At 39.7% G+C, this 18794-nt stretch overlaps 1 protein-coding gene across 1 annotated transcript in view; it reads right to left on the bottom strand.

Annotated features, from left to right (window-relative positions):
• slc2a9l2 (solute carrier family 2 member 9, like 2) overlaps positions 1-18017 on the bottom strand; it is a 67652-nt gene extending 49635 nt beyond the window's left edge. Inside the window, exons 1-6 of the mRNA XM_029502312.1 lie at positions 17961-18017; positions 16698-16799; positions 11077-11237; positions 7879-8003; positions 6252-6397; positions 232-364 (exon numbers count right to left, since the gene is read on the bottom strand). Coding sequence (XP_029358172.1) covers positions 232-364; positions 6252-6397; positions 7879-8003; positions 11077-11237; positions 16698-16799; positions 17961-18017 — 724 coding nt within the window. The remainder of the gene's footprint in view (positions 1-231; positions 365-6251; positions 6398-7878; positions 8004-11076; positions 11238-16697; positions 16800-17960) is intronic.
• Positions 18018-18794: the final 777 nt, after the last annotated feature.

Genomic DNA, 18794 nt, shown 5'->3' with positions numbered 1-18794 from the left:
AATACAATAAGGAAAAAGAACATGGGCAAAAAATCTGAGATCCTTTTTTTATGTGACTCTGGAGTGACATGTAAAAATCTCTGCAATGCAAAATTATGAGTCTCAGGCGTGTTTGGTTGTGAATGTTGTAAAACTAAAAAAAAAAAAAAAAAAGGTTCTGCAAAATGGCCACCCCAAATATATTTGAGACATCAGAGCCTGGTATGGCAGCCAGTAAGTTGCAGTGAATACCTCTTTCTGCTCCAGCCTCATCCCTCTGCTCCATCAGCAGGTATCGAGGACTCTCAGGGAGGAAGGGCAGCACACAGAGCTGCAGAAGCGCCGGAAACGCCAAGAAGGTGAACAAGTATCTCCACCTGGACTCCTGCAAGCAGAACATTGAAATGAAATAACTAGAGCAATCTTCAGACACGAAAGAGCTAAAACATAAACCCAGACGTTGGATTTTATTTTCCATGACATTTCATGGAAGCCTGATCGGTGATCATTTAACTGCCACATAATGTGTGACTGTGCTTGCAGTGAAGAGGGTCCATGTGTATGGCAATTTCTAATGTGAAAACATGACAGAATAACTGACAACAAACTGCAAAGTAAAGATAGAAAGACTGAAATGTGCTAAATGTTGCGCTGACATTTCAGTGTGGTATGTTGTGTATGAAAGCTGTTTTAGTGAATTGTTGTAAGGGAACAAGATAATTGTAGCTTCATGCGCACTTTGTTTGCATCTGGAGCCTCACAGTGACCGTTCTAAGTGGCCTATCCTCATTGTCATAGTTCTTGCCTTAACAGATGTGACAATGCAAAAATTATAATATTGATGGTTTTTTGGTCTCCACTATGACACGTGAAGCATGCAATGATCCATTGACTATGAATACCGAATGGGAATTACACGTGATAAAATGTAGGAATTAGAGAATTGTTTAAATTCTGTATCTGAGTGAATTATTTTGTATTATTGAGATCATAGACAGCATGAAGGTAGAGAAGACAGCATTAGTGCCATCAAAAGCATGCCGTTTGTCACCTAGTTTGATTCTTTTACATTATTCAGGAATTTCATCAGAAAATGCCTGAGGGGAAGCTGACATCAAATATAGGCCTGTCAAAAGTGGGCTTTCCAAAAAACTGTAGAAGAAAAACAGTTAATCATATTTCAATTCAGGAATGTAAAAGTCTGGCCCATAAAGGATACTAAGCACATATACAAATAATATAGTCACACAATATTACAATCAATGCTACGTTCAAGCCTCTCTGGAACATGTTTACGTTCATATTCAGTCATTTTCAAATGTGCAGGGTAAGTGCAGGGTAGCATGTCTTAAGTCCCCTTTTTCACACCACACTGGCCTATTGTTTAGAGTCCGTTCTGTGATTTATAGAAGAGCCTTACACAAGTAAAACAGTAGAAAACAAAAAGTATTCCTTGTCAAAGATGATTTAATAAGAAACTGAGACATCGTTGTTATATTAACACAAGTTGATGGACTTCAATACGTGAAATATTAACCCCGACTCAAATTTGAATCTCTTCAGAATATATGTGTAAAAAATCTGGGGGACTCATTTGCAGATGCAAATTGTTGGGAGATTGTTTTTATTACTTTGACAAGCTCAAAGGCGTGCCAACTGTAGCTCAGTGAAACTGCAAACTGTTGGAACTGAACTCATGCACAAACCTCAGGACTGCTGTTTAGTATAACTGCTGAAAGAGCACAGATGAATTTACACTGAGGGTTTGACACCTCAGAAGGGCCATCTATGGCTTTAAAACAGACCTATTTACAGTAAACCAAACCAAGCAGGCATGCTGTGACTGTTCAATCTTGTGACTGCAGAAAGGCAAACGTTACAACACACCTTTGTTGACTGGGGCTAGGGGGAATGAGAAAGGCCACAGTGGAGTTCGTGAATCCCTGGCTGCTGTTGCAGAAAGACCATTATGAAGCCATAGATGGGGCTCTCAGATAGGGGGAATGGAAAGGTCAGGCAGGCCACAACATTGACATATCCAGTTGTAGAAGATAATATTTGTGTTAGTCAAGTCTAAATTATTTAACCTTGCCAGACCATTCCCCCAGTGAGACATGCTTTCTACTCAGCTTAATGAAGTTCCAGTCAGTGAGAATCCACAGCAGATTTAATTTGCTAATACATGATAGAAACTTCTGGTTTAACAGGTTTTCATTAGAAGCAATAAGTTCAATTAATTACCACACAAAAGGCAACAATTTCTATCAAGTCAGCAATGTGTAAGGACTGTGAAATGTTTCATTTCCCAAAAGTAAAACGGTGTTTCCCACACAGACAGAATTCTGTGAACGGAATTCAGGGAGCAAACTATTTTTCCTGTGATGCTCCATTAGCCTGGCCATTAGAGAAAAAGACACATCTGGAGTTATTGCATGTTGCAAATAGAACCAACACAACAACATTACCATCACATAAAAAAATGTTTTAATAAAAATAAAAATGAAAACCTTGTTGGTAAAAGCCTCACGTAACCAGAATCTCAAGCCTTCGGAATATTAGGATCAGAGTAAAAGCCCATCATCCCTCTGCCTGTATCTTCTAGTCATGAGTGTCACCCTCTCACTAAGCCTCTTCCTGTAAAGCCAGCTTTGAGGAGTAGTTTGACAGAAGGCTCTCATGGCAATGTGCCATTCCATTCTTCAAACAGGAAAGGAGCCTATTTCATATTTGGGGGAATGAGCCCTCCATGTGAGGATTATACCTCACAGGAAGGACTGATATAGAATCAAAAAGAGGCCAAAGGTTTCATATGTTTTTGTTTTTCCATTAAAAGCCAGATAGCACTTTAAGGAGTCTATAGAGCCAAAGGCTGTTGGTTGTTCCAGTAGATGTACAGTATCCAACACTGTGTACTGTAATCTACTATATGTAGAGTACCACTGTACTAGTAGAACTAGTATCTGATGAATTACACTTCAGTAACCATCCACATATAACAAAACAATTCCTTTTTTTTTTTTTTTGTAGGAAAGCACAACCCTCTGGAGCCACAGTCAGGTGTGACGGCGGCTGCAGAGCATAGCTATTAAACTAAGGCCAATCTAACCTTACTGCTGGGAGCACTGTTTAAGGCATGCTGATGAGTTCAGTGTCAGAGGGGAGCTTAGTGGCAGACTGGCTAAAAACGTGTTCCTTCTGTAATGCTGGAGTAAACACATTTCCCTACTGGGATGGGGTCAGCAGCAAACCGTAAAGGTTAGAGTAATTATCATTTGTCAAAGCTTATCACCATTTTGCATTTTGTGAAATGCAAAATGGTGACAAATCATTTCACAAGTGATATCTTAGAGTGGCTCTCATTAAGACCTCCAAGGAGAGGAAACCCCGATGAGTGTCATAACCGAAGGCCAGTAAAGATCATGATGGCATTTTCATCAGATATGTCATATACCTCTGCAACGCTTTTGTCAAATGCCAACGCCGAGGGATTGCAGAGGTGATATGAATATATAATAATGGCTATATGGGCTGTGTGTAGGCAAGAAGCCGCCATATAATATTTATAAATGTGGTAAAAGCGATGGATGGGACAAACCATGCATTCGTTGATCTATATTCTACCACTTATCTGTTTCTGGGTCACAGGGGATTCTGCAGCCAATCCCAGCTCACATTGAAAGGGGGGTGGTACACCCCGGACAGGTCAGCAGTCCATCACAGGGCCAACACACAGAGACAGAGACCAACAACCACTCACACTCACACTCAGACCTACAGACAGTTTCGAGTCACCAATGAACCCAAACATGTCTTTGGACAGTGAGAGGAAACCTACGCAGGCACAGGGAGAACATACGAACTTTTTTTTTTTTTGGTTGAGTGAATTGGTATGTAAAGTGTAGACTGTGTATGCCACCATTGGACAAACTCACACTGTTACTTGTTGAAAATGTGTGTGTTTTGAAAAAAAAAAACATGCTTCTGTCACATATGGCAAAGAGAAAAGATACCATTATTTGAACATTTCCAGTTTCTCTCATAACAAGCTGACTCTAAGTTCTCTGATCCATTATAAGACTTTCGTGGCAGCAACACAACAGAAAGGTACAGAGACTCTACAGTTTCCGCAGGTAGAGATCAAAATATTGATATAAATAATTTTAGAAAGAAAATGTGATTAGAGGAAAAAATGCAGGGTACGTGTTCTGCATTATATAGTTACAGCAGGAACTCCATCTGGCCTATAACTATATTATGTCACTAAGTAAATAAATCATTCTCTGCCTTTCCCCTTTCTCTGAATGGAGCTAAACAAAAATGTGGTGACTGTTGCTGGGTTGCACATCCTCACGCTTTATTTAATAGCTCAACAACAATGGATGATTATTCCAAGATGCACAGAAATGGTACGTAAGCACACTTCAAGTGAGGTGCCCGTCATAAACAGGTGAGCATTCTCCACTTTGCAAGGAAATGTCTTGGTGCTCCATGGGGCTGTCCGCCACTGCCAGTCACCGGTCTGCACTGACTCTGCACCATTTGTCAGCACTTTTCAATATTTATTCATCCTGGAACCTCCTCTCTTTGTTTTGCTAATTAAAAACTTCAATGTATTTGATTTTCTTTTTCAGATATTATGCAGTTGTATGAAGTATTTTTATTTAATAATCTATAAATATTGAATAGATATTTACCTTATTTCGTTACGTTATTCGTGCCTCATGTGGGGTAGTGTTGCACACTGTTTTTGTATTAAAAAGTGAATATACACATTTGAGCAATAGCTCTGGATAAAATAGCGACAGAAGGGCAGCCTACATAAATATCATTTAATTTCCCATGCTTGAAATTTGTTAGAGTAACTCAGCATTGAGTCAGTAATTTTTTCATACAGGGCCAACAGGAAGCTTAAGTCCTCAGAATGTGCCAGGAGTGTAGAGCATTACATGATCAGCTTTGTTTTCACATTACATAGCTAAATTTAAATTTGGGCTTCAAAGTGAATGTGCCTTGGCTAGATATCTGTTTTCAGCCATGAAAGATAAACTGAAAGTCGAGCACATGGTTGATCAGCTGGATAGTTGGGGATTGGATCCCAGTCATTATGAAAAATGGTTCAGCAGTAAGCAGAGTCAACACAGCTAAGCTTATGTAAGGCTGGTATTAAATAAAAAGGGGTCAGGTTGCGTACCATTTCTTCTCCTTCCCTTGCGGAAGTATTTGAACCGAACACAGTGTAAGTCAATTGTGAGTTCATAACTGAAGTGGCTGAAGAAGACATGTCAAGAGCTAAGTGCTATCAGATGTTGTATCCTTTACTGTAAATTTGTCCTGCCGCAAGAAAATGGGATAGCAAATCAGAATGTGGGAAAGTACAAGTGCTTCTTGGCTTAACTTGAATGTCAGCCTGAAATGAATCCATCCATTGGACTGAGGCTGCTGTACAGTAGAAGTCACGTCAGTCACTGCCATCAAATCCACTGACTGATAAAAAGCACTGTCCTTCAAAGCTTCCTGGCAAATTGACTATGCTAATTCATGCCAACGTGAGACCCCACGAGGCCGTTCAGAAGATGACATGTCAGATAGGCACGCAGCAGCCATCATGGAAGTGATACTAATGAAGTCTGTTGAAATAGACTGATGCAGTCATCGCAGCTTTTCCTCACCACCTTTCACCTCAAGGTATCTGTACTGGATTTGGCAGGGGCAAAATTTAAGCTCCAACGTGATCAGTTCTGCTCTCAGTCACAAAAAAACTGAGATAATAAATTGATTTCCTCTAAATTGTTACCACAACGTTAAGTTTCACATTCACATGCAATTCATCAATTATGCATATTTGCTGTTCTAAATGCAGAGAAGAGATCTACTTTTCTATTGAAAAAAAAAAAGTTAAGTACTGTAAAAGTGCTAGATATGGAATACGTACCAACATTATATATTTAGAGATCTGCCTATAAATATGCATGCCTTTCATCTTGAATAAAATAAGTGCTCTCAGGATTGTTACTTTTTACAAGTACTCAATTTAAAGAGTGACTGCAAAAAAAGAAAAAACTATGATGGATCAGTGAAGAAATTTTTACAGAGGTATATGGCGATTACAAATCTTATTTTATTCCTATTCATAATTGTTTGGCTGTTGTGCAGCAAGCTGGAACACGTGACCAGTGTCTGGGCAGCAAGAGAGTCATGCAGCTTATGGAGTCAAAGTATCAACTGATGGGTTCACATTGTCATCCCATAATGACATCCTAAAATGTTCTGACCTGGCCCAGCAGCTGGGGAAGTCCCAGCACTTGTCCTATGAACACTCCCAAGCAGATCAGGATGGAGTTGAACTGGCCAATGGACCCTCTGATGTGTCTTGGAGAAATTTCTCCCAGGTACATCGGGAGGGCACTGAGAGCTATACCTGAGAGGAAAAAAGCCCAGTACATTACATGATGCTTTAGCACAAAGAATTTGAGCTGAGTAGCTACACTGATGCTATCAAACTTCCATGAATACCTGGATATAGTTAATCTGTAAATGTGAACGTGTTCCTGAAGTATATTTAGAGCTAAGCACATGCAGTGAGGGGTAATTAGCAAAACTAAGGTATATTTCAGTTGAAAGACATAAACTCGCCTGAAGGTTGAGGCACCGCTTATTTGGCTTTTTTTTTTATTCAATTCAATTATTCAATTTAAATACTCCATCTCCCTTAAGTTTGAGTCTGAAGGGAAACACAACTGACTATTGACAGGGCTGAATGAGTGCTAAAGTTCTTCTCGGCCTCTGTAATCATAGATGAAGAGCCGGGAGACAAAGGAACACCTATAATAGGTCTGACAACTTCCTCTCTGTTGAATTCACTAAAAATCTTTTTTTCCTTGGGAAAAAGCCTACAAATCAAAGAGTGCATCTAGAAATTTGATCTTACAAAACTTGTTTTTTTTTTTGTTTTTTTGTAATGAACATTAAGAAGTTAACCTTCAAAATCCCTGACATAATGAAATATTATAATAAAGCTATTAGTTTGTTTACTGATTCATGAGAATCAAAAATCTATTATCGCAAAATTCTAGAATATTTCCTAAGATCAACCAAAAAAATTGTTTCAACACAGAAATATCGAAGTTCTGTAAAGTGTTTACATTTACAGATTCAACACTTATGTCAACGCAGCGTGCAGTCTGCCTGTGGCACTACACAGGCATTTCATAAGCCAAGGTTTCTTTATTAAGCAGCCTTCAGCACATCAGTAAGGTTGGGTTAAGTGTTTATTCTCTTCCTCTTGAAAATATCCTATAGATTCACTTTTTTCACGCAAAAAATAGTTTGAGAAATGTCCCTCTCTCGTAATGAAATTAGAAAATCTAAAAATTCAGTTTGTTTTTTTTCATATATAAACTGTTCCAATATATTACGTTTTTTTTTTTTTACTTTGAGATGTATCAGTATACATGGTAACATGTTTTAGTTTCATTTGAAGGTGAATGTGTTTATTTGTATGACAGCTGTGAAGCTGCTAGATCGGTTTAGCTTTGATCAAAGACTGTTAAAAGTTTGTGTGGAGATCAATAAAGCCATATGGTTAAACAAAATGATTTGGCAACTTTAATTGTGGGCACTCTGTAAAATGCAAGGACAATATGAAGTGCTCACATCGCACATGTTAAAACTTCCCTTTATAACTTCAGATTAAAATGGCTGTTGAATCTGCACCTGGTTTACCTGATACGTGATGTTACTGTTCGTTTGCATTTATGTGTCTCATTGGTCTGAATGTATAGTTCCTGTCTTTGAGGTGTTTCTCTCCTCTCTGTCACGATGTGATAGACAATGATGTTTTTTTAGATTTGCTATGTGTCCATCTACCTATCGGTAAGCTGTGAGTAAATGAACCCTTACCAGAATCCACCCCAATTATGAACCGGCCGACAATGAGCATCTCAAAAGATTTGGCCATCTCACCCAGCGACAGCAGCAGAGCAGCTATTACAGCAAAGCTGTTATTCACCAGCAAGGTTCCCTTCCTACAAGAGCAGAGAACAGCTGCTATATAATCACACATTAAAGTGATCCTCACAAATGTTATACAAAGTCTCATTCATTAAGCATTTCAATAAAACTAACAGAGTCACATTAAGAGTTTTAATATTGAAGAATAACCAAGAGTGACAGCAATAGATACAGAAAATGATTAACTGAGTCCCCAAAGCAGAAAAATATAGCAGCTGTAGCTTCTGCTCTGCTTCTGCTCATCTTCTCCTCACTTCCTCATTACTTCAAACGTTAGTAAATTTATGTAAAAGTTGTTTCCCTGAAACAGTGAAACAGTGTAAATACCACTGAGGCGACTTCATTTGTGACCAAGGTCACCGTACAATCACCATAAATGATGTCAATGATGTCACCATAAAAAAAAAAAAAAACAGGCATTTCCCAAAGTTTCACTGGCAAACTTTTAATGAACCCCTCCTTGAAGTGCTTCCCTTTGAAATGGCTCCAGGTGCCCTTGTTTGCTAATACGTATTCAGTTCTTCTCCCTGACATCTGAATTTCAACCTTTGCAAGACACTGTGCAAAAGTAGCAGCTGGTCCACCGATGTTGAGCAGAGAGTGAGGAGGCAGAATGAATAATACGTATGAGCCTAATCAGCATAGTGGGGATTGCCACCTGAGAAATCCAAGGTTAAAGTTGAGGGCACCTTAATTTTCTCAAATGACTCTGAAAGAGAGCATCTTCAGTCTTTTCCTGCTCTGGGAGTTACATCCTCATCATGAATGGATAATGAATTCGTGTGAATGTACATTATTTTAGAGCAGTGAGGCCCCTGTACCAGTCCTGGGGTGGTTGCAGCTCTGCAGTCCTGAAACATCACAGCTACGCTAAAATCACACAAAACCAACCAGGTTGGCTCCCAGACTGGACCCCACAATACAGATAGCCCTGCGTATCAGTCTGCAAAAAACTCCAAACATTTAATCCATAGAAACAATATACTTGTTTATTTAACAAGCTTTTAGGTAAAAATTGACATGTGGGTGGAAAGAAAACACGCAGTTAGCCACAATTGTTGTTCAGACAAGTGAGGGCAGTTCCACGGCTTTATGCATGCAAACAGAGCGGAGCGCAGGAAGATGGTTGGCAGAGGAAACATTGAACCAGTCAGACCCAGAGCAGGAGTTTGTTGTGAACCATAATCAGGAACTGCGACTGGATACATTTATATTTAATACTGGAACATACCAGGGCAGTCAGCTGAGTAATTGTTAATAACATGACTACTCTTTTTACCATACAAGGCTGGCTGTCTGAATCCATTTTTATGAGACTGTGAGTGGATCACTGCAGTTAAAAGTAATTGCATTAACTGTTTTTGCTGTGTTTAATTTTATATATATATAAAAAAACATCATATATGTTATCTTAAAAGTATTAATTTCTCTGCAAAGTACAACTGAGAAAAACATAACATCCATGTTTGATGCTCAAAGTCGAAAACACATTATTAAACCAGGATTGGTTTGAATTAGTATTTTTCTGTAGTAGTTAATATTGGTAAGTAAATAGAAACATGTCTTGAAACTTGATCAGGATTCTTGGTCGGACTCTCTTGCTCCCTCCTCTGTGCTGGCCATACATCCTCCTGCTGCTGCACACCTGTTCTCAATTCCCACTTTTCCACCTGCTCCCTGTCAGATTGTGTTTCTACGCTTGGTGATGTACCTGCTACCTGCCTGTGAGCTGCTCTCTGTAACCTTCCATCTGTTTACCTCCTTGCCCATCAACAGTGTGTACTACCTGCAGCTTATTTCTGTATTGTGTAATGTGTTTTTGAAGTTCCTGTGTTTTTGTGGTTAAAAGAGATTTTGTTTGTGTTTTGGCTATTTGCATGTGTTTTGTGAGCCCGTCAGCCCAAGGGACACAGAGAATAGATCATTCACAGTCTAGATCAGGTTTGCCGGAACAGGACCAGCTATGAGCTAGTCTGTGAATTTCAAGTTATTCAAAATAACTCATCTGGAGATTCATTTCTGTGGAAATTGGAAATTCCCATGTATATTGTGGATTCCTGCTTTTCCTGCACTGACTTGACAGGTGCCAATGCTGACTGAAAGGACCTTTCAGTGAAAGGGGAGAGAGAGCGCACTGGGCTGAGAGGGGAATAAAGCACAGTGAGAACCAAGACCCTGACAAAAAGAGGAGAATGCAGCTCTAAAAAGGAAGCAAATTGTGCTTTCATCTTGGAATTTAAAAAGTGCTTATGTAGCTTGAAAAGGGATAAAAGGCCTAAAAATTACAGTGATATCTCTATAAGATTTGCTTTTAAAAACGAGCCTGAGCACGCAGGCCAATTAGCCCACAGGGCCTTTATTTGCTGATTCCAGCTTCAGAGTCAGTACACAAAATAGTTATGAATTATTGAACAAATGGCTATATTTCATTTTAACATCTCAATTCCAGATTACATTAAAGTGGAAAAATGGTTGTGTTGGCAAAACAGGAGGTGAGAACTACTGTGATGAATATTGTTCATTATTTTCTGTTCAGGGCAGCATAGTTAGCGCTGTCGCCCCACAATGAGAAGGTCACAGGTTTGGTTCCCGGCCTGGGGCCGCTCTGTGTTTTTCTCCACGTCTCCTCGTCTCTGCCCCGGTAGCCTGACCTGCCTTCTGTTTTTGGACTTTCCACCTGCCTGCCGTCTACCTGGACTCCCTCTGGAGACTCCTGCCACATTCAGAACTTGGACTGTGTTTGTCGAACAGGCTTACTGATTGTCGTCTATTTGGACTCTGGAATATTGTTAATAAAGTTCTGAACTGCTCTTAGGTGTTACATTAAGAGGTTATAATGTCCGTATTATTTCTCTTCACTGTATTCAGGCTCATTCATCAGGTGGTTTTATGTCTACACATTATGATCCAGTCCTGGAACTGAAAGTGAGCCATGGCAGCATTATCACTGTGGCATGGCTGAGCTGCGGGTGAGTCAGCCTCATTAAATCTGAAACATTTCTATGAACCAAGGTTTTCTTGAGTGAATCCACCATTTTTACACCAGTAACACATGGCATTATTATGATTACATGTGAGCCAACTCACCTTCCAAGTACTTTGATGATGAAAGAGACGGACAGTGCTCCGACAAGACCTCCGATAGCAAATATGGACACTGTGATGGACCAGAGGAGGGTGACAGTCTCTGCTCCAATAGGCTGGCCGTACCTTTCAAGCCATGTCTTATTGTAGAAAGCTTTAATGTACTGCAATACAACAGAAGAAAGGGAGTTATAATGAGAACACACAGAAATTAATTCCTCAATCAAGTGTGTTAAAGTTCTGATGGTGTATAATATTACACCTGCCTGTACAGGCAGGTACAGCCATTTTCTACATTTTAACAAGTATGGGGTGTTAGGAGTAGATCAATGAAGGATTTTTTTTTAATTATTATCTTTGCCATAATATAGCAACATACATATGCAAGTGCCGATGGATGATTCGCCCAGTCTGCAAAACTAGCCAGGACCGCCTTTTGGTTTAAAGTGTCCTTATCGTTGATGAATGTCAGTTCAAAAGCTTTCAAAACAAGATGGCTTTGTACACTTTGTCTTTGCATTGTCCTCATCTACAGTTCATGGTTGTGAAACAAAAACCTAGTGAAGTATTAAATGAACTAGAAGCAATATAAAGGCAGAGATAGACAGCTGACGCACAGTTAGTGTTGATTTTTGACATGGTTCTGAAAGAGCTGAAAGCAGAGCTGGCACATTCTGCAAACTAATTTTCTCTGCTTGCTGTGGCTCAGAAGGCTTACAGCTGTCCTTGAAACCAACAAGAAGAATAGCAGTGTCATTCTCTTTACTTCTTTTTGGTTTTTTTTTTGGTTTTTTTGTATTTGGCTGAAAAGTTAACTTACATGTGACATTGTGACGGCAATGTCCTGGAAGGTGGTAAATGATACAGGCAATGGAAAGACAATAGCTCATTGGTGAAGAAAGAAAGTGAGGGTCAAAGTGACATTGGTTTCTAAAGGTTTTTCATCGCCCTCCCAATTTTGATTAAAGCGCAGCCAACTCACAAAGATTGGATTTCTTCAACCTCTGCAAAAATACACCAAGCTCGGGTAATAATGTGGCCACCTTAAATGTTTTATTCAACTCTGTGGTAAACCAATTACACACCTACATTATTAATTCCTCTCCTCCAGCAGCACAATTTCTTCTACACACAAATAGTGAAAAAACACTTTATCAGGACAAATCAGGTGACAGTTTTGAACATACTTGGATGTACTACAGTAACTGACACGCTTCAGGTTGGAAATCACCATTTTGTTTCCTTTCCTAGGCCTTATTTTGTAGGGAATATCAATTGTAAAATAAAAACATATACAGCTAAATAAACGTGATTAACTTCAATATGCTTGCATTTGTTTGTGTTGGATAAATACATGAGTATTTTTTTTATTGTGACATAAAAGCTTAATAAACAAATGAACCAAATCACAAACAAGGCAGAAGTTAGATTGTGCTCTTCTCCTCTAACTCACATTCTTCCCTCAGCCAGACAGATCCTTCATTCAGTGGCTGAACTGAGCACAGATCAGCTGGAAGCTTTTTTTTTTTTTTTTAAGCTCCGGGTGTTTCTTGGTATTATTGCTTCACAACAAACCACCAGGTTGGAGCAATGAGATTTAAATCTGCCTTAAACCTGCTTGGATGTGTTTATCATGCATTCAGTACTCATCTTTTTTGTGAATGAAACGCTATCCAATCAGTCCAAGACGCATAAAGTGACTGAGAGAAAATTCAGTCTTTGAAAACGAGAAAGTATCGCTTCCTTGAAATGTTCATTTCTCATTATCCAGCAGCACTGCTGTGACAGTGAAACATCCTTTGAATGGAGTTCAGCCCGTGTGAGAAAGCTAATGGGAAACCTGGAGTTAAGGCCAAGAAAATAGCTTTCCTGGGAGAAGTCCCCATTTCTCTAATCCCCCACGCAGACCACAGGCACCAGGTTTTTCATTTATTTATTTATTTATTTATTTGTTTGTCTGTTTGAAAACCGATCACTGCAGGTAAGCAACTGTAACATGTACTTAGTGGAGTTAGTATCTAAGGGCAAATCTAATGACTCATTGATTAAATGGCCATAGCAATGCTGGATTTTGCTGTGGAAATCCAATATTTTTCATCTCATATCAGTCATTATGAGCATTACAATATGCAGCCTTTGGATTCACAAGCAGCTCATTGCTTTACTGTGTGCAAATTTAGTGAAAGCAGGACCGGCAGCAGTGGACCCACTGCAGCAGAGGAGAAGACTTGGCACTCTATTAATGATCAGCTCATGTTCCTGCTGAGCAGAAGCTATAATATACAGGAACACAGGATACACAATGAGTGATGGCTCACAATACACAAGATGGAGAGTTACCCGCATAAGCAGAAGAGCAGACGGTGGAATTACTGTAGATCTGTGAATTATAGAATTTTGTGCAAACAAGATGTAGAAAATAGAAAAGACAGCCTTATGTTTGATTATTTAAAGGAAGCTGTGCATCAAGCTTCTTAGCACTCGTTTTTGGTCACCATTCTATGTCAAATTTTATTCCCAAGTATTTAAAGCTAAACAGGGGCAACACGGTGATCAGCATTGCTGCCTCACAGAAAGAAGGCTTTTGAATATTTCGAGGGAGAATAGAGTGGATTATTTGAGAAGAGCGTAGTGGATGCAGTCTTAGTCATCCTTTTTTAGGCACGAATAATACCAGCCGTATTTAGTGTTTAATAATGTCCCCGGTGAGAGCTATATTTTGGAGCCAAGGTCATTTGAGTATGCAGAGACATCAATAAAAATATCCCAACAGCACCGGCAATTAAGGAATTAGAAAGTGTGAGCAATTACAGTTTTGTGAAGGTTGAGCTGCTCATTTTGTTGGCTGCTATAGTGTTTACAGACGGTAATCCCATAAGCCACTTGGGCACTATTCTACACCAGGGGCAACAGAACAGAAATGATTGTTTTAGCCTGATTAAGAGTTGATCTTTGGTATCTTATCAGTAATGATAATAAAAGGCTGTGAGGACAGGGCTAAAAGAAAAGGGGAAAACTCAAAGAGGATGCTGGGCCCCTTGTCCTTGGAGACATGCTACCACTGTGCTGTTACTCATGCACGAGTTCTCTGATTCTCACCAGGGACAGAGCTTTATCAGATGGCACTTTCTGTGAATCTATATTTCCTTCCTTCATTTTTTCTTTTCCGTATTTCTTCTTCATTCAGCTGTTGCTGATTGAGGGCAGCCAGAAGATGAGAGGCTGTACTCTAATTAGGAAATGGAACCTTGTTTTCTTCATCATCATGAATGTCACAGCATTAGAGCAAACCAGTAGTGATCCTTAAAAATCTCCCAGTTGCCCGTTAGACTTAAAGGTCAGACACAACAGCTTTCAACTCACTCCCTCTTTCCCACTGAATTCACTTCTGCAATCAATGACCCACAAAATGCTGCAATAGTTTGTTCAACTCATAGTCATCAGCTTTGAATCAAAACAACGGCCATCACAGAACAGTGGGGTTCTGTGATGGCAAATCATGTGAAGGATCTTTTCCGTATTTGCCTAATTGAATCTCATTTAATGAAATCAGCTAACATCCTCACAATTTTTACATCAGCCCATGCCCCATGCCCCATTTTCCTGATCCCAGTTGATGTGAGCACAGAAGGAGTCCACTCTGGACAGATCCCCAGATTAAAGATCCATTTACATTAACATTCACAGCTATGGGTACCTATGTGCATGCCTATGGGGGAAGCCAGAGTATCTGGAGGGAAAATACATGGGCACAAGGAGAACATCAATGCTGTGCAGAGACTTTACATTTCTCATTTGAAATCAGCAAAACATTTTATGTTTGTGCCCATGTCATTTGAATTTCATTTTTTCATCCTTTAAAATGTTTTGCATTTTGCCACCCAGAACCTTTTTGCTGTGAGGTGACGATCCGGTGCACTAAACTGCCTTCCTAAGTGAATCAGTAACCTGTAGAAAATCTTCCAATGTCACATATTTACAATGCCTCAATGTCTTTATGCCACATTTCATTTGAAACTGGCCAAGTAGCAAAATCCATTAAATTTTAAGCACCTGAAAAACTCAACTCAACTCACTTAGTGTGAGTGAAGGACTTCAACGCAGACATAAACTCTGCTGCCAAATGGAGAACAGTATCGAGAGGTTTGTCCAGATCTTTTTGTTTTCACATGTAGAAGTAGAAGCTGGGGCAGCAGGATGGTGCAGTGGTTAGCACTGAGAAATGTTGCCTTTCTGTGTGACATTGGCATGATCTCCTTGTACCTGTATGGTTTACCTCCAAGTATTCCAGCTCTAAAATTGTTGTACGTCATATCTCAGCTAAGTCTGTCTTGTCCTGTTCAGGGTGGACCGCTCCGTCACCCAATGTCAGCTGGGATTGGCTCAAGCCGCTCCATGATCCTGACTGATGAGCAGTATAGATAATGGATCAATGATATTAAAAGGGCAGCAGTTACATGGGAAAGGCGGCACCACTCATCTTTGTGGGAGGAAACTGGAGTACCCGAAGGAAACCCACGCAGGCACGGGGAAGGCATGCAAACTCCACACAGAAAGGCCCCAGGCCGGGAACTAAACCTGCCTTCTTTTTCTGAGGCAACAGCGCTGAACACTATGCCACCATGTTGCCCCAATTTATGTTTCTTTTTACCAAAAAAAGAAAAAAAAAATACCAGCAACAACAAACAGAACATGTTTTATCAAATACTGCATAGATCTAAACAGTGACCTGAATTTGGCCAAATCTATATCAGCGAAAGCTGAAATCTGCTTTCTGTTTTGGCAACTGCAGCGAAAACCGTTATGATGTTTGAATACTAATGAAATGGCCTCTGGGGCATCTAATTACATCGAAAACAAAAAGAGCATCAGGATGAGAAGTGTGACCTCTGGCAATGCTGTTCCTCATCCAAAAGTGGCACCACTCAACTGCACTGGTGCATACAAGCATTTATAAAATCGCTATTTCAATTTCGCCCACTCAAAATGTTTTGTCTTGTCAAAGCATTGCTAAATACGCATTATTGTCTTCCACCTGATGTTTTCCTTTTATCTGAAGGCCCTGGACTGCAGCATCTTCACAATAACCACTCACTTTAATTTTAATTACATTTACCTGTATAAAAATAGTGTGAGAAAGTTAATCAAACTCTGACAGCAACGGTATGAATGGAAAAACTTTTTGAAGGGATTATGATTTTGCTTTTGAGAGTTTGAAAGTCCCCTCTGTGTTTATATGCAGGTGGGATAAAAGAACTTATGAACTACAAAGGGTTGCAAGTGATGGATATTAAATATAAACATCTTTCGGCTCTTTCTGTCAGGTTAGTTAATTTTCCAACAGAACTGATCTTGGCAAACTATGGGGATCAACTCAGAAGCGCCCCAAAATATTGTGCACTGTCAAATAAAAGAGTACTAGTGATGAATGAGGAGTGTAATAGCAACAACTATGACAGCATCTACAAACTCTGATGGTGTGCATTTTGGAAAACTCAGTATCTGAACACATTCATTCAATATTTTGAACTGGGATCTGTTATACTGCTGACCTAACAAAGACAGGCAGTCAGTGGTGGCTCCCCACAGGGAGGCTGACAGCACAGCCTGGTGGTTTGACTCACCTGGGCAGGGGCATTGACCACAGAGAGGTTGTAGCCATAAAGGAAGGATGATCCCAGTGCACCAAAGAAGGCTGCACTCAACAGACAGGCTGTGACGGGTTCCTATTGGGAGAGCACAGAACAGACTGGTTAAAGTCAGTCAGACAAACTAGATATCTGTCACACCAAACATTTCACATAGGTGTGGGAATCTAGACCAGGGAATTGGTTTATTCCCATTACTTTGCCCCTGAGTTGACATTAGTTTGTGCATTCAGTTTGACATGAAGACATCAGACACCAAAGACTTACCAAAGTTGGTAAATGATAAAGGGAGCAGTTTCATAAGCTCTTAGTGCATCATAAAATACAGAATTGCAAAGACATGGATCTATTATTAAAATTATAATAATTATGAAATATGAATTAATAACACGACTAAAGGGGTGAACCCTCAACTTCAGTTAGTTAAACGCCATAATATGTAAAAGCAAGAGAGAATAAAGAGCTCAATGTTACCATAAACATAAAGTAAAAGAAACTACCAAAGCTAAATCAATTCAGTGAGTTAAAAAAAAAAGGTTACCTATCATCATTTAACTACTGTGGCAGTTAAAAAATAAATATGTGTCAAACAAGGAGACGTGTGAGTGAAGAAATGAAGGTTAACAACAATATCTCTGCTTTGGCTTTGATCGGTTGGCACAGCTATAGCCTGTAGTCCAGAATCATATGTTGAAAGATTAGAAACCAACCGGCTGCATTACATTTCAGCTGTGATTTCTTGTTGAACAGTGGGAGGCCATCAATTACCCAACTTGATCAAAGCTGTCATAATAAAATATAGATGGGCACCAGCAGTGAGGGAATAGCATCAAGTGAGAGACATGCAGTTCACATTTTGCTTTCTTTTCCAATGTCTTTTATCAGTTTTATATTACTTGATTGTAATTTAGTTGTGATTTTAGCACAGTGCCTCAGCCTCATTTCAACAGCAAAGAAAAGCCGTCACATTGCAGCACAGAAATCTGTGCTAGCAGCAAATACAAACGTAATGCACATATTTATTTAAGTGCAGTGTCCTCAAAAATACATCCTGTTTGTTCAGCATGTGTATGCATGTCATCTGTATGGGTTAATCTGTAACTATAGAGGTAAATAATGATGAGTTACCAGAATTCTGACCTATTTTAGGGTGAAAACATCACTTGACAGCTGAAAAGACAGATGGATATGAACTTAACATTTAAACTGTTGTGTTGTCAGTGACTCCATCAAACCAACCTTCTTGGAGTCAGCCATTTTGTGGTCATCTGCGCTGTCCTTCTGTGGTTTGTCCATTTCAAGGAATCAGCAACCTTAATTCAGAGAGATGTATCAGAAAATGTGGCTAACACAAAACACCCATATGAAGCCAAAACGAGATGACAAAAAGAAGGAAGTGGAAACCATCGCATGACACATCTGCTGAAAGGGAAACACTGACATGCAACACAGACATTAGCACAAGAACACACGGGATCATCAATAGTCACAAGTTTAGGATTTACCCACTGAAATCACCCTTCAAGTGACAGCTGTGATGGAAAATTCTGGTATTTTAACCCAAGCTGGAATGGAATCTCAGGGTGAGACCTAAAGGAGACCTTGCCCCCACACAGCAAAGGCAAAAACAAGTCAAATCCGTTTGCTAAACGTTTGTCTCGGTTGAAATCTTTCCAAGAGGAACTTTACTACAGTTTGAAGCACTGGGCCTCACACAGTCTTGCAACAGAGAAGAAACAATGGGCTGAAATTCAACCACACCGCAGCATAGGATTTCACAATGGTTGCCAAGCGTAATGAATAGCAAATGCAAGACTCAGTCTGTCACCTTGTGGCTATAACAAGAATAGCACTTCAAAATGCAAAATTTGAAAAAATTAAATTAAATTAAATTAAAAACAAAAAAACTCTGTGTATTTAAATGGGTGGAAATGTACACCATAATCAGAGCTTCTGCCAAAAATCCTGATGGGTGTCAGTGTTTCCCATTGTCACACTGTTCATTTCCTCTTCTGCCGCCCACCACCCTGTGTGCGGGAACGCGTGAGGTACCAAGCCCAGGGAGCCACCACA

The sequence above is a fragment of the Echeneis naucrates genome, chromosome 5, assembly GCF_900963305.1.
Source record: "Echeneis naucrates chromosome 5, fEcheNa1.1, whole genome shotgun sequence".
Lineage (NCBI taxonomy): Eukaryota > Metazoa > Chordata > Actinopteri > Carangiformes > Echeneidae > Echeneis > Echeneis naucrates.
The sequence above is the reverse complement of the archived record's forward strand: the minus strand, read 5'-3'. Positions and strand labels throughout refer to the sequence as shown.